At 45.7% G+C, this 12,379-nt stretch overlaps 1 protein-coding gene across 8 annotated transcripts in view; it reads left to right on the plus strand.

Moving 5' to 3' along the window:
* PSD3 (pleckstrin and Sec7 domain containing 3) overlaps nt 1–12,379 on the plus strand; it is a 571,362-nt gene that overhangs the window by 62,663 nt on the left and 496,320 nt on the right. For 2 of the 8 annotated variants that reach the window (XM_073798606.1, XM_073798610.1), the window contains exons 1-2: nt 5,620–6,338; nt 7,583–7,645. The exons of 3 other annotated variants lie outside the window; for them this stretch is intronic. In XM_073798606.1, the coding sequence (XP_073654707.1) occupies nt 6,318–6,338; nt 7,583–7,645 (84 nt within the window). In that variant the 5' untranslated portion in view covers nt 5,620–6,317. Of the gene's footprint in view, nt 1–5,616; nt 6,339–7,582; nt 7,646–12,379 lie in introns of those variants that run through there. 3 more of the 8 variants (XM_073798609.1, XM_073798604.1, XM_073798605.1) reach the window with 3 other exon arrangements.

The following is a 12,379-nucleotide window of genomic DNA, read 5'->3' on the forward strand; positions in this document are numbered from 1 at the left end:
GGAAGACACCGAATGAGATGATTGTGGAGGACAGTTTTGGTTATACCAGGAATGGAACTTATTCAACATCCTGGTTCTAATGTATATAGTCATTCCATTCGATTTTTCTTGGTATAATTCCAAGAAGCTGTGGTTGACACTTCTTTTCTTTTGTAACAAAAAATACAGAAATTAAATACAAATTAATTAATAAACAATTTCTATCAGCCTGGAAACCTATATATTAATTAAATATCTTTTTTAATGAATTCTAGAAGTAATTATTTTTGCAAAAAATAGTAAACAAATATTAGTAACTAGGTCAGGCATAACAAATTAGCTTGAGACAAGTGAGAAATTGCTAGAACTATAGGTATAAACACTCTCTTCCATTCTTCTTGAAAATGATAGAATGAACGTGTTGATAAAAAGAGAAGTGATGATTGTAGTAGGGAGACAGTAGAATAGAGAAAATGCTAACTGAAAACTTTAGAGAGGAAAAACTTTCATGTAAAAATAACCTGACAATATTCCATTAAGAGCATCTACCTGCTCTCCTCCTATTTTTTCAACCTCCTCTGCTGGTTCTTACTCATCCCCCTAACTTCTTAGTGTTGCCTTGGACTTTCTCTTTCTCTTTATCCGCCTCTTTGTTGATCTCATCTCATTTCATGGGTGTAAATACCACTTCTACTCTAACTTCCAAATTTATAGCTCCAGCACCAACCTCTTCCCTGAATTCTGATCTCCAACTGCTTATGCAGCACTACCATTGGGTGTCTGAAAGATGGTAACTTACCACGTCCACAGCTGAGCGCTGACGTCCCCCGCCTAGTCCTGCTCCCCTGCAGGTTCTTCCCAGCTCAGTTTCCCAACTCCATCTTTCAAGCAGTTCTCCCCCAAACACTTGGAGTCATCCTTGACTCTCTTTCTCTTCCACCTTCCATTGATCAGAAAATCCTGTCAGCTCAGCCTTCAAAATACGACAGAATCTGAACAATTCTCACTACCTCCTTTGCCTCCACCCTGGCCTATGCCACCCTCATCTGCTTGGATTGTTGCATTAGCCTCCTAATTCACTTCCCTGTTTCTGACACCCCATACAAGGTGATCCTGGTAAAAGAGAAATCAGATCCCGCTACTCCTCTGCTCAAAAGCTTCCAAAGTCACTTAAAAGCCCAGATCCTCTCAGTGGCCTGTAAGACCCCACACACCACACCTCCTGCCGTCACCCGTCCTCACTCGGCTCTTGGCACACTGACATCTTTGCTGTGGCCCGAACACGCCAGGCGAGCCCTCGGGGCCTCTACACTCACAGTTCCTCATCTGTCTGTCTGTGAGGCTGGCGCCTCACCTCCTTCAGGTCCTCACTCAGATTTCCCCTTCTCAGGAGCATCCTTCTCCAAACACCCTTTGCAACCATCCACTCCCCACACCCACACTCCTTACTCCTTGTCCCTCTTCCTTGTTTTATTTTTCTCTAAAATGCTTATCACCATATCAGGTCTTATAAATATTAACTTATCTTGCATATTTTCTGTCTTCCCAAGGTCATTAGACTGTAAGCTTCATGAGGACAGGGATGTTTCATTTGCTGCTAAAGTCAGTGAACTATACCTAGTACAATACATGCAAATGTTCAAGAAATATTGGTCATATGAATGAATAAAAGAATAGCTATCCATGAGAAAGATAATAAAAAATAAGCTGAAACCTTTGTTATTTGTGTTTCTTCTTCTCCTTCTCCTTCCTCTTCTTCTTCTTCCCATACATAGCCTAACTTATTTGGATCCTGGGGAAAAGGTGAACTGGGTCCAGCCTATGATCTAACATTTCTGTGCATGCAGCACAGGGAGCCAATGTCACTTCCTCCTTGATCTTCCCCTGATTCTCTGCTCTTTGAAATCACCTCAGCACAGTGACCAGATTTTTACTCTTTGCTTCTTGTCTCCCAATCCTCTTATCCCTCCAGCATCCATTCAGTATTCAGTAGAGTCAGATGCCAGGTGAATTTTGTCTTAGATCTGTCCTTTCAGTTTCACCTTGGGCTACTGAAATTCAAGGACAACATGATTTTAGATTGTTGTATATTTGAGTTGAATATTTGTTGTGTATGTAAGTTGAATAATTCTACCTTGGATAAGGGCAAATTTCAACTCAACAATTATTCACTGAAGTCTTTACTATGGACCAAGAACAGTGCTAGAAGCTAGGAATTTGACAATAAATAAGCTAACGTTCTCCACTCTAATATACCAGTTATTTGTATACAACTGATAAATGATTAATGTGTTAAGAGGTCTTCTAATTGAAAATATTGTAGAGGTTAGAGTTTGTGTATTTCAAATAAAAACTTTAAAAATGCATGTTTTAAGACTCTTGGATTGTTTGAGAATTCAGGTAAAAACGAGGAGTGAACCATAGAACGCAATAAGAAATTTTCTTTTTCTCTTTTGACATGAAATAACTGACATCTATGAAATGATAAAATTCACAATATTAATAAAGATGAATTTAAGAGCACTTAATGTTAATCATTGCCTAAATAACTTGAAATGTCCCCATATCCTACGGCTCACATATGAAAGAAACTTGAGACGTCTTCCTAAATTCGACAACACAGTAAAATTGTACATGTTATTTTCAATAATGAATGTGAGACAGGAACTTTTCTAAAGTGTCAATTAAAAAAACCAAACAACTTTTGATCAACTATGCTGGAGAAAAGACTTTTTATTCTACCCATCAGAAATGATGTTACAGAATTATTCTACCACTTCACACTCATTAGAACGGCTATAAAATCAAAATACAGACAATAACCAGTGTTGGTTAGGATGTGGAGAAATTGGAACCCTCATACATTGCTGATGGGAATACGAGATGGTGCAGCCACTGCGAGGCACAGTTTGGCAATAAAATTAAACAGAGTTACATATGACCCACGAATTCTACCCAAGAGAAATGAGAATATAACATCCACACAAAAACTTGCACAGGAGTGTTTATAGCAGGAGTATTCATAAAAGCCAAAAAGTAGAAACAACACAAATGTTCATCAGCTGATGAATGGGTAGTAGAATATTATTTGGCAACAAAAGGAATGAAGTTCTGATATACGCTGGTCCCGGATGAGCACTGAAAACATTAGGCTAAGTGAAAGAAATCAGTCACAAAAAGACCACATAGTGTATGATTTAATTTATATGAAAAGTCCAGAATAGGCAAGTCCATAGAGACAGAAAGTAGATTAGTGGTTGTTTGGGGCTGAGGGGGTTAGAAAGAAAAGAGCAGTGACTGCTAAGAATATAGTGTTTCTTTTTGGCATGATAATATTTTTATAAAATGCACAACTCTGTGAATATACTAAAACCCATTGAATTGTACAGTTTAGATGGGTGAGTTGTGCGGTGTATGAGTTATATCTCAATAAAGCTGTTAAAAAAAGTCATTCCAAAGAGATGATCAAAAGTATGCAGCCAAAACACATGGGGGAAAAGTACTGTAAAGATATTTTAGGAAGTTAATTAATAAAAATATGTGATTTTTCTGGATTTGGTGGTGTGCGCGTAACTTGTCAACTTTTAGAAATTTGTATTAAAGTTTTTTTCCATTCTAAATAAATATTCGCTCTTCTACAAAAAAAAAAAAACGAAAAAAAAATCCACAATCTGGTTCTGCAAACTGGCCTTCAGAAATAGTGGGGATTGGGCTTCCCTGGTGGCGCAGTGGTTGAGAGTCTGCCTGTCGATGCAGGGGACACGGGTTTGTGCCCTGGTCCGGGAAGATCCCACATGCCGTGGAGCGGCTGGGCCCTTGAGCCATGGCCGCTGAGCCTACGCGTCCAGAGCCTGTGCTCCACAAGGGGAGAGGCCACAGCAGTGAGAGGCCCACGTACCACCAAAAACAAACAACAACAACAAAAGAGAAATAGCGGGGATTAATTGTGTGCATGAATCATGCATGAGAGAATTTCCATTTCCTTTTCATTTCTTCTTTTGACTGCTGGTACCTAATGTCTTGCCTAAGTTATCTTTCTCTCTTTCCACAACACAATACGGGGCTCATGGGCAGAGTTCAGGGAGGGATATGGCATTGGATAAATACAGACCAGCCCATACCTCTTTCGGAGTGGTTGCTCCTCCCTGGCCAGTGTGCCTCCTTCCTACTTTTACAAGGTGGATGTCTGTGTATTCTGACACCAAACTTGAGCACAACTGTGATCTTTTGAGCTGGGTGCCTGGGATCTCTGTGGGCTAGAGTAGCAGAAATGCGAATTCATACTCTATTTCCAATATTTCAAGAAACCTAACAAAATATTTATCCACAAAATACATGCTGGCAAAATGCGATGTCAACCTTTGTTTGATTTGCTTTGGGCTTTATCAAATCAAAAGTGGCAACACTGGCTAATTTATGCCGATCAGAGTCTCCAACAATTATGCCTTTGATTATTTAAGGTGGGAAGAATGATCATTTAATAGGTGTGACCAGCTTTGTAAGTAAAATCTTAAAACATGTTGAATTCAGGGAGAAAAAAATAAAAACTTTGCTTTGTGATGAAAATGTTTCTGTTGCCTAACTTTTGAAATGCCTCTTTATTGAACATTTACTATGGGCCAGGAACCTTACATAACTTGTCATGCTAATAATAGTTCTTCAAGCTATTATTATCCTCTTTCAGTAATTGAGGAAACAGAGCCTCAGATTATAGATGTCCATTACCACGTCCCTTAACTAGTAAGCTCATGCAAATCTCCGTCTACTCTGCCTCTTCTATGAAGAGTTATGTCTGGGCATCGTTGGTATGGGTTTAGATTCAGCTCAAAATCCTGACCTTCTTCCATGTATGAGCTGTTGGTTGATTTTCCAGGTAAAGGCCACCAGGCCAGCGGTCAAGCCCTAGGTAGCAACAGCATTTCCTACTTGGTTTTACTCCTGATTCTTTGCCAACAAAGTCATCAGACCTCCGGGTTCAAGGACGGTAGGAGTTTATTGAGAATAGGCACACAGGGACTGTCTTCTTTGCGTCATTCTGTGAAGAGGGGAGGATCCATAAAAGAGAAAAATGCCCAAGTAACTGGGGTGCTTTAGAACCTACACATCTGACCAAACTTCTGCTCTGGCCAGGTAGCATGGACTACGACCATTTTCAGAAGCTGGACTGGATCTGCATAAATGCATCCACCCCCTCATTCTGGTTCCGCCGGTGGGCGCCGCTGGCTGACCGGCAGCTGTGAATGGGGCAAGGCAAAGCAGGAGCCTCAGGGGCCTCCTGCACCCTGACCTGGTGGGCTGCCTCCTCGGGCCACCAAGGAGCCTGACCCTCCATCCTCGACTCAACGCTTGGCCATTGTTATCCATTTCCCTTTATTTGGGCATCTTCCACCGGTCACAGAAGCCAGACTTTAAGGCTGCAATATCCTCATACCATAGCACCGTGCAGCCGGCCATGCGGGTCTCTGCTCCTGGTGCTGAGCGCGCTCTCCGCGGGTAACGGACCTCTGGGGGCGGGGGGTCTTGGGTCTCCCCCTCCCTCGGCCAGAGGAGGGCGCCTTCCCGGCCCCGGTCTCTGCCGCAAAAGCTCGAGGCGAACAGGAAAAAAGGGCATCGGTGTGCGGCACTTCGGTTGGAAAATGCAGTTTTACGCCGGGATCCCCTGGCACGCGCATTCGGAGCCGGGACCGCGGTGGCCGCGAGCATGGGATCTGCCTCGAGGGACTGGACTTGGAAAGGCTCGGCGGGTCGCTGGCGAGCAAACCCCTACACGGACGCCAGAGGCCCCCCGCCCGGATGCCGCGACCCAATGGGACGCGTGGGCGTGTCGGGCGCTAGTCCCGGGAGCACGCGAGACGCCGCTCCCCTCGCGGCGCTTCCTGACAGGAAACTCCGTCGGAAGCGCGGCTCACTTTCCTCAGGGAGACGAACGAAGCAACAGGCAGGCTTCCGCCGGAGACAGGCGACTGCGAGTTCGGCGCGGGGACCGCCCCTCCCCCTTTCTTCCCCCTCCCCCTCGTCTCTCCCCTCCCTTCCTCTGGGGCACCGCCCACCTCCCCGCTCCTGCCCGCCCCCTACCTCCCCGGCTGCCCCGCCCCCTTCCCGCTCCCCCGCGGGGCCCGCCCCCATCTCCCGCGCCCCTCCCACCCTCGGCCCCGCCGCCCTCCCCCTCTCTTTCTCCTCCCTCCACTAGCCCCTCTGGCCCCGCGCCCGCCCCCGCCGTCCCTGGGCCGCGGCCCGGCCGCAGCCTCCGCCAGGGAGCGCGCCCGCCGCCCGCCGGTGTCCCGGGAGCCCGACAAAGAGCGCGCCTGAGGCTCCAGCAGCTCGGCGGGCGATGGGAGATGGAAGGAAGCGACGCCGCGGTGAGGCTCGACCCGGAGGGCGGGCGGGCGGGGGCGGGAGCGCGGGCGGCCGTCGGGGCGGCGGTGCTTTGTGGCTGCTCGGTCCCGGGGTCCCGGACCGCTGGACGTCGGGTTCGGGAACTGCTTCCTTTCTGCCCTCTCTTTGTGCGGGTGAGGAGGCGGAAGGCTCGCTCTGTGGGGTGGCGGTTCGGGGGGTTCACCCCGACCCCCGAGGCCGGGACGGCGGGGGAGGCGGGAGGGGGCCCGGCGGCCGAGTGCGCGGCGCTCTGGTTTCTGTCAGGAGAACAGGGAAGCCCAGCGCAGCGAGCGGGCGCGCGGCCGGCGGTGGGGATTCCGCACCTTGAAAGACGTTGCAGCCCTTCGGTGGTACTTGCGTTTAACTTTGTCCGCCGGTTTCTGCAGCGAGTTCTGGCAGGCGATGTTGTGAGATGTTAAAAAAAAAGCAGGCACCACTTGGAGGACGTGGGTTTAAAATGCTGTCGGTTGCTTGGATGACAAATGTGTAGTGTTACCGCTCCCCTCGGAGGACGCGACGCATGCGACGACGTCATTGTCCACAGACACTGGGGTCCCGGGTTTCCACCCCGGAATAGCTCTTAAGTGGGTCCAGGTGCTGGTGTAGGGAAGACGAGGTCTGGAAAATTCCGCTCACTGGGATTCTGGGAGCAAATGCTTGCAATTCATGAGCCATAGTTGAGTATCTGCAGAGGATTTTGCGGAGTCCCGTAGCCAGGTGAGTGCGACAGGCTTGCTGCTGTCAAGGAGCTTGTCTTCTAGGAGGGGCGGCTTGGGCAGAGCTGTGAAGGAGGAACCCAGAGGAGGGCGGGGTTCTGGCGAGCGAGGGCCTGGACGGCCTCTGCGGGCATGTTGGGGTGGACCTTGAAGGGGAGGGTTGGGGCGGCCGTCGCGTCGTGGGGAAAGGATGCTCCCCGCTGGAGGAAAGCGAATGCACTTTCTAGTTTCTTCCAAGACAGGCTTTACCGTCCTTCCTTAGAGTGTTTGCAGATCAAGGGATATTCTTTTAAAAAGTAGTTAAATTCCTCTTCACCGCTTAAAAATAAGTGCGGCATGCTAAACAAAACCAGCAAAACAAAGAAAAATAAAAGAACACCTTCCCAAACAATTGTTTAGTGGCTCGATGCATGTTCTTCTACAACTCTCTATATCCTCTCACAAGTCCTATGGCAGCTCTGTGGGTTTGTCTTGTCTGATATTTCATTAATACACACTTTTTGTGCTAACAGGAGCAGAGTGGGTACCATGGAAAGTGCTTAGACACCTGGCTTGTAGGTTATATCACTGACTGGGTGAGTCTTTGCCACTGTCTTTGTCGCATCCTTTAGCCCCTGGAGCTGAAATTTCCTCCTCTGTAGGATAAGGGGATTGGGTGGATAGGTGCTCCCTCGGAGTCTTCCAGCCCCAGCATTTTATGGTTTCATGCCTAGACGTGTACATGCATTCCTTATTCAGTGATGTACTCTCAGCTTCACCTTCTGAATCGCTCTCAGTTTATATGTTCTGTGAACGGATCAGCACATCCTGGCCATTGAGTGGGAGAGAGTGATGGAAGCTGCAAAGCTAAAATAACCTTATTTTAAGGTGAAATTCCACAGTTGAATTTTATTTTTTAAAATGCAAGTGTAAGAAGCTTGATTTGCCAATCTGAATGAGTGTTGGCTTTAAAAAGGTTTTGTTGACACTGTTCATTTCATTTGTGACCAAAGAATAATACGTGCTTTACTGTGTACGTGTGTTAAGAGCTTCAATTTTGTTCTTAATTAACTACTAGCACTTAAAAAAGTGAGATATCTCAGAAATCCTTTTAGGCTAGTAAATCTTGGGAATTTGGAAATAATAATATAAGATGGCAAATAGTTCCCTGAAAAAGGGAAATTCAGTGATACTTTCCATCCATGGTTCTGTTCACTTTCTAAAACCTTGGTATTTGTTTCCTGACCCTGGTGGAAAATATGAGTGGGATTTAGCCTGGCATTTTTCTAAAAAAACATGTCTAAGGCATTACTCCTTTTAGAGGTGATTTTTCTTCTTTAGAAATTCTGGAGTCATCTGTCATCATTCATAAACTAAGACACCAGTGTGGTAATGGATTAGGCCCAGTCTTGATTAAGAAGTGCTGGGGCAAAAAACGTGTGAATGTTAAAATGTGTATGTACTTTGGCTTCCGGACTGGTTTGTTTGAGGTTTACCTGACGTAATGTTGTCACTTGCCAATTGTGAAAAGAGCATTTCTTTGCGTTTGGGTTGGATTAAGAAATAAGTAATGGATGATGATCCTTCTCAATTTTTAGAAACGAATTCAGACACGATTGAGGTTTAGGCAGCCTGTGAGAAATAATCTGGTGATCAGTAGGTGACCAAAGCCCCCTTACCTGAGCATGTGACTCAGGCTTACAGATACCTTGGGGTCCAGGCTCACCTCCAGTCACTGCTGCTTTGATAGTTCTCAACATTTAGGACTCTCCCCATGCAGTGGTGGCCAGGCGCAGAGGTCCTTGGCTTCCCTTTGCTAAGAGTGGAGACATTTCCACCTAGGGTACTGCCTCTCAGCTCTTCCTAAGTTCTTTCACAGTTAAATCAGCTGAACCTTAGTTTAGGGTAGTGCACCATCCAGGTGAAATCCCCCAGAGCATTTGTTCATAGTGTCCATGTCTGGACAGCTTTCGTTTGTGGTATTGTTTGCAGTTTCAGAGATTTGCTGGAAAGAATTTTAGCAGTGGCATTATTTTTTGAGAGCGTGTCCCTTTGTACCTTTCCTGTGTTTCTTTTTTCTTTTTTCTTTTTCTAAATTGGAGTATAGTTGCTTTACACCTTTACACTGCTGTGCCCAGAAGGTCAACAAACTGGGGCCCTGTTGGTGCTGAGCAGGCAGGATTTTGTTGACACTCCAGGGCACAGAGGTGGTGAGGCGTTTTCTCTTTCGGGCACACCTGTGGTGTGAGGGAGTCACCAGCTTCTCTCCCCATCCTCCGTGTAAGCGCCAGGCCCTGGCCACAGCTGACCACTCATTTCTCCAGGCCTGTTTAACTGTGAACAACCATCTAGTTTGAAATTCCCTTTTCGCTGGTCACAGGCCAGTGAGATGAATCAGAATAACTTGTACATGTCGATGGACATTTTTGGAAGTTTATCCTTGGGGTTAGGGTAAGAGGGAAAATGAACATTTTGGCCTGAGCCTCTTTTTTTACCTAGTAGCTTCGTGTGGGTTGTCTGAGAAGCAGCATTTTCCTTTAAGTTTCAAATTATGGCCTAACTTTTGGAAAGTGCTTATTTCATGTGATATTTTCAAGCGTGATGCATTGTTACAGTCACAGCTAATATTTATTGAGATCTTATTGTGTGTTTTCACACAGGTTACCTGTAGTCCCCATGACAGCCCCATGCGGTCAGTACTGCCATTATCTCCAGTCTGAAGTCTGGAGAGGTTAAGTAACACAGCTAATAAGGGGCAGAGCTGAGATTTAAACTTGGCAGTCCAGTGGTCTTAACCACCATTCTGCTTCTATGTACTCAAAGTTAGCATTGTGTTGGGGCTTCCCTGGTGGTGCAGTGGTTGAGAGTCCGCCTGCCGATGCAGGGGACACGGGTTCGATCCCTGGCCCGGGAAGATCCCACGTGCTGCGGAGCAACTAAGCCCGTGCGCCACACTACTGAGCCTGCGCTCTAGAGCCCCTGAGCCACAACTACTGAGCCTGCGTGCCACAACTGCTGAAGCCTGCGCGCCTAGAGCTCGTGCTCCACAACAAGAGAAGCCACCACAATGAGAAGCCAGCGCACTGCAACGAAGAGTAGCCCCCGCTCGCCACAACTAGAGAAAGCCCGTACACAGCAACGAAGACCCAGTGCAGCCAAAAAACAAACAAACAAATAAATTTATTAAAAAAAAACATTTAGAGGCACTAAGGTCATATTTCAGAGTGTCAAACCTCACAGCCTGTAAATACTGAAACTACTTTATTTAAGAACCCTTTCATGGAATACTTTCATAGAATCAGTGAGTTACCTCCAAATCAGTATTGTTCAATAGAACTTTCTGCTGTGATGGAAATAGTTTATATCTGTGCTGTCTAATATGGCAGTCAGTAGCTGCATGTAGCCACCGAGAGCATTTGAAATATGGCTAGTGAGATTTAGGAACTGAATTTTAAATTTTATTTAATTTCAGTGAACTTAATTAGCCTCATATGGCTAATGGCTAATATATCGGGACAGCACAGCTCTAGACCAGAAATGCTCTACTAGATGCTAATGGTTGTCCTGGGCAGTCAGTTCCCACTTGACCGTCTGGTTGCTTATGGTGTGTTTACTGACTGGGCTTTGCTAAGTTTTTAGTTTTGTATGTGTTTACCCCATCATTTCTGATAAGTACAAAAGCAGTGAGAGTATATGGGGGCATGGGATTTTAATGGAAATGAAAGTGGAGATAGAATCATTGAAAGTGATGAGAAGAAGAAAAATGTATTCAAGAGTAAGAACTATACTAAAGAAAAAAATTGTGTAACAGGTAGCGTGCAGTTGACAGTACTCAGCAAGATGGAGGAAAAGCTTTTGATAAAATAGAAAAACGAGTGTCTGGCTGAGATCCACTATTACATTAATTCATGAGCTGGCTGTGAGTTGTTTGAGAACTTACAGAGATGGTGAGAGCACTGCCGTTGACTTTTTTTTTGTTACAAGCTGTGGATAGTTCAGTAGCTCCCAGCTCCCTTTGAATCTGCATAGCATCACAGTCCAGGAGGGTAGTGCTGGATATTCAAGTGGCTAAGGTCTTTCCTGGGACCCCTCAAAGCTGTCTTGGAGGCCCAATAGATTTTCAAAGTAGATGAAGCTGAGTAGGAAAGATTTCTGTATTACATGAATTTTGGCAAGGAGCATGCCTAGCTTTAAAAGTACATGTTAGTAGAGGTGCTTCAGACCACAGAATGGAGAAAAAAATCTTACTCTTTATCCCCAAATACTTTTCAGTCTGGGAGGTAGACAGCCACATTTACAGATGCCAGGGTTTCTCCAGGGTCAGGCGTGTAGGAATAGCCTTGAGTATAATAGCATGTGTGAAATCATGAGAGAATTCTCATGGTTAGGCTTCTGTTGGAATACCTGACTATTTTGAGTTTTCTAACTTGTGGTGAAAACACAATGATATCAAGGCATAACACTGCAAAAATGTGGGGATAGGAAGAGGAGAAAGAATAACATGTATTCTGTATTTACGGTGTGGCAGGCACCATGTGAAGCAGTGTGTGTATATGTGTGTGTGTGTGTGTGTGTGTGTGTGTGTGTGTGTGTGTACGTGAATTTACATATTCTTTTTTTTAAAAATAAATTTATTTAATTTACTTATTTATTTTTGGCTGTGTTGGGCCTTCGTTGCTGTGCCGTGGGCTTTCTCTAGTTGCGGCGAGCGGGGGCTACTCTTCATTGTGGTGTGCGGGCTTTTCACTGCGGTGGCTTCTCTTGTTGCACAGCAAGGGCTCTAGGCATGTGGGCTTCAGTAGTTGTGGCGTGCAGGCTCAGTAGTTGTGGCCTGAGGGCTCTAGAGCGCAGTCTCAGTAGTTGTAGCGCACGGGCTTAGTTGCTCTGCGGCATGTGGGATCTTCCCGGACCAGGGCTCGAACCTGTGTCCCCTGCATTGGCAGGCGGATTCTTAACCACTGCGCCACTAGGCAAGCCCAGTTTACATATTCTTATATGTTCTTTACAATGTTGTAAGCTAGGTAGTATCCCCATTTTCAGAGGATGAAATTGAGGCTCATGGAGGTTAAATGGGATTCCTTTTTAAAACAAGTTTATTGAGATAAAATTCACATACCACACAGCTCATCCATTTAAAGTGCATATTCATTGATTTTTACTACATTCACAGAGTTGTGCATTCATACTCGTAATCAACTTTAGAGTATATTCATCACCCCAAAACAAACTTTGGATCCATTAGCTGTTTCTCCGTAATCCTACTGTTGCCCCCATTCCCTGACCGAGGAATCACTATTCTATTTTCTGTCTCTATGGGTTTGCCTATTCTG

The sequence above is a fragment of the Tursiops truncatus genome, chromosome 21 (assembly GCF_011762595.2).
Source record: "Tursiops truncatus isolate mTurTru1 chromosome 21, mTurTru1.mat.Y, whole genome shotgun sequence".
Classification (NCBI taxonomy): Eukaryota; Metazoa; Chordata; class Mammalia; order Artiodactyla; family Delphinidae; genus Tursiops; species Tursiops truncatus.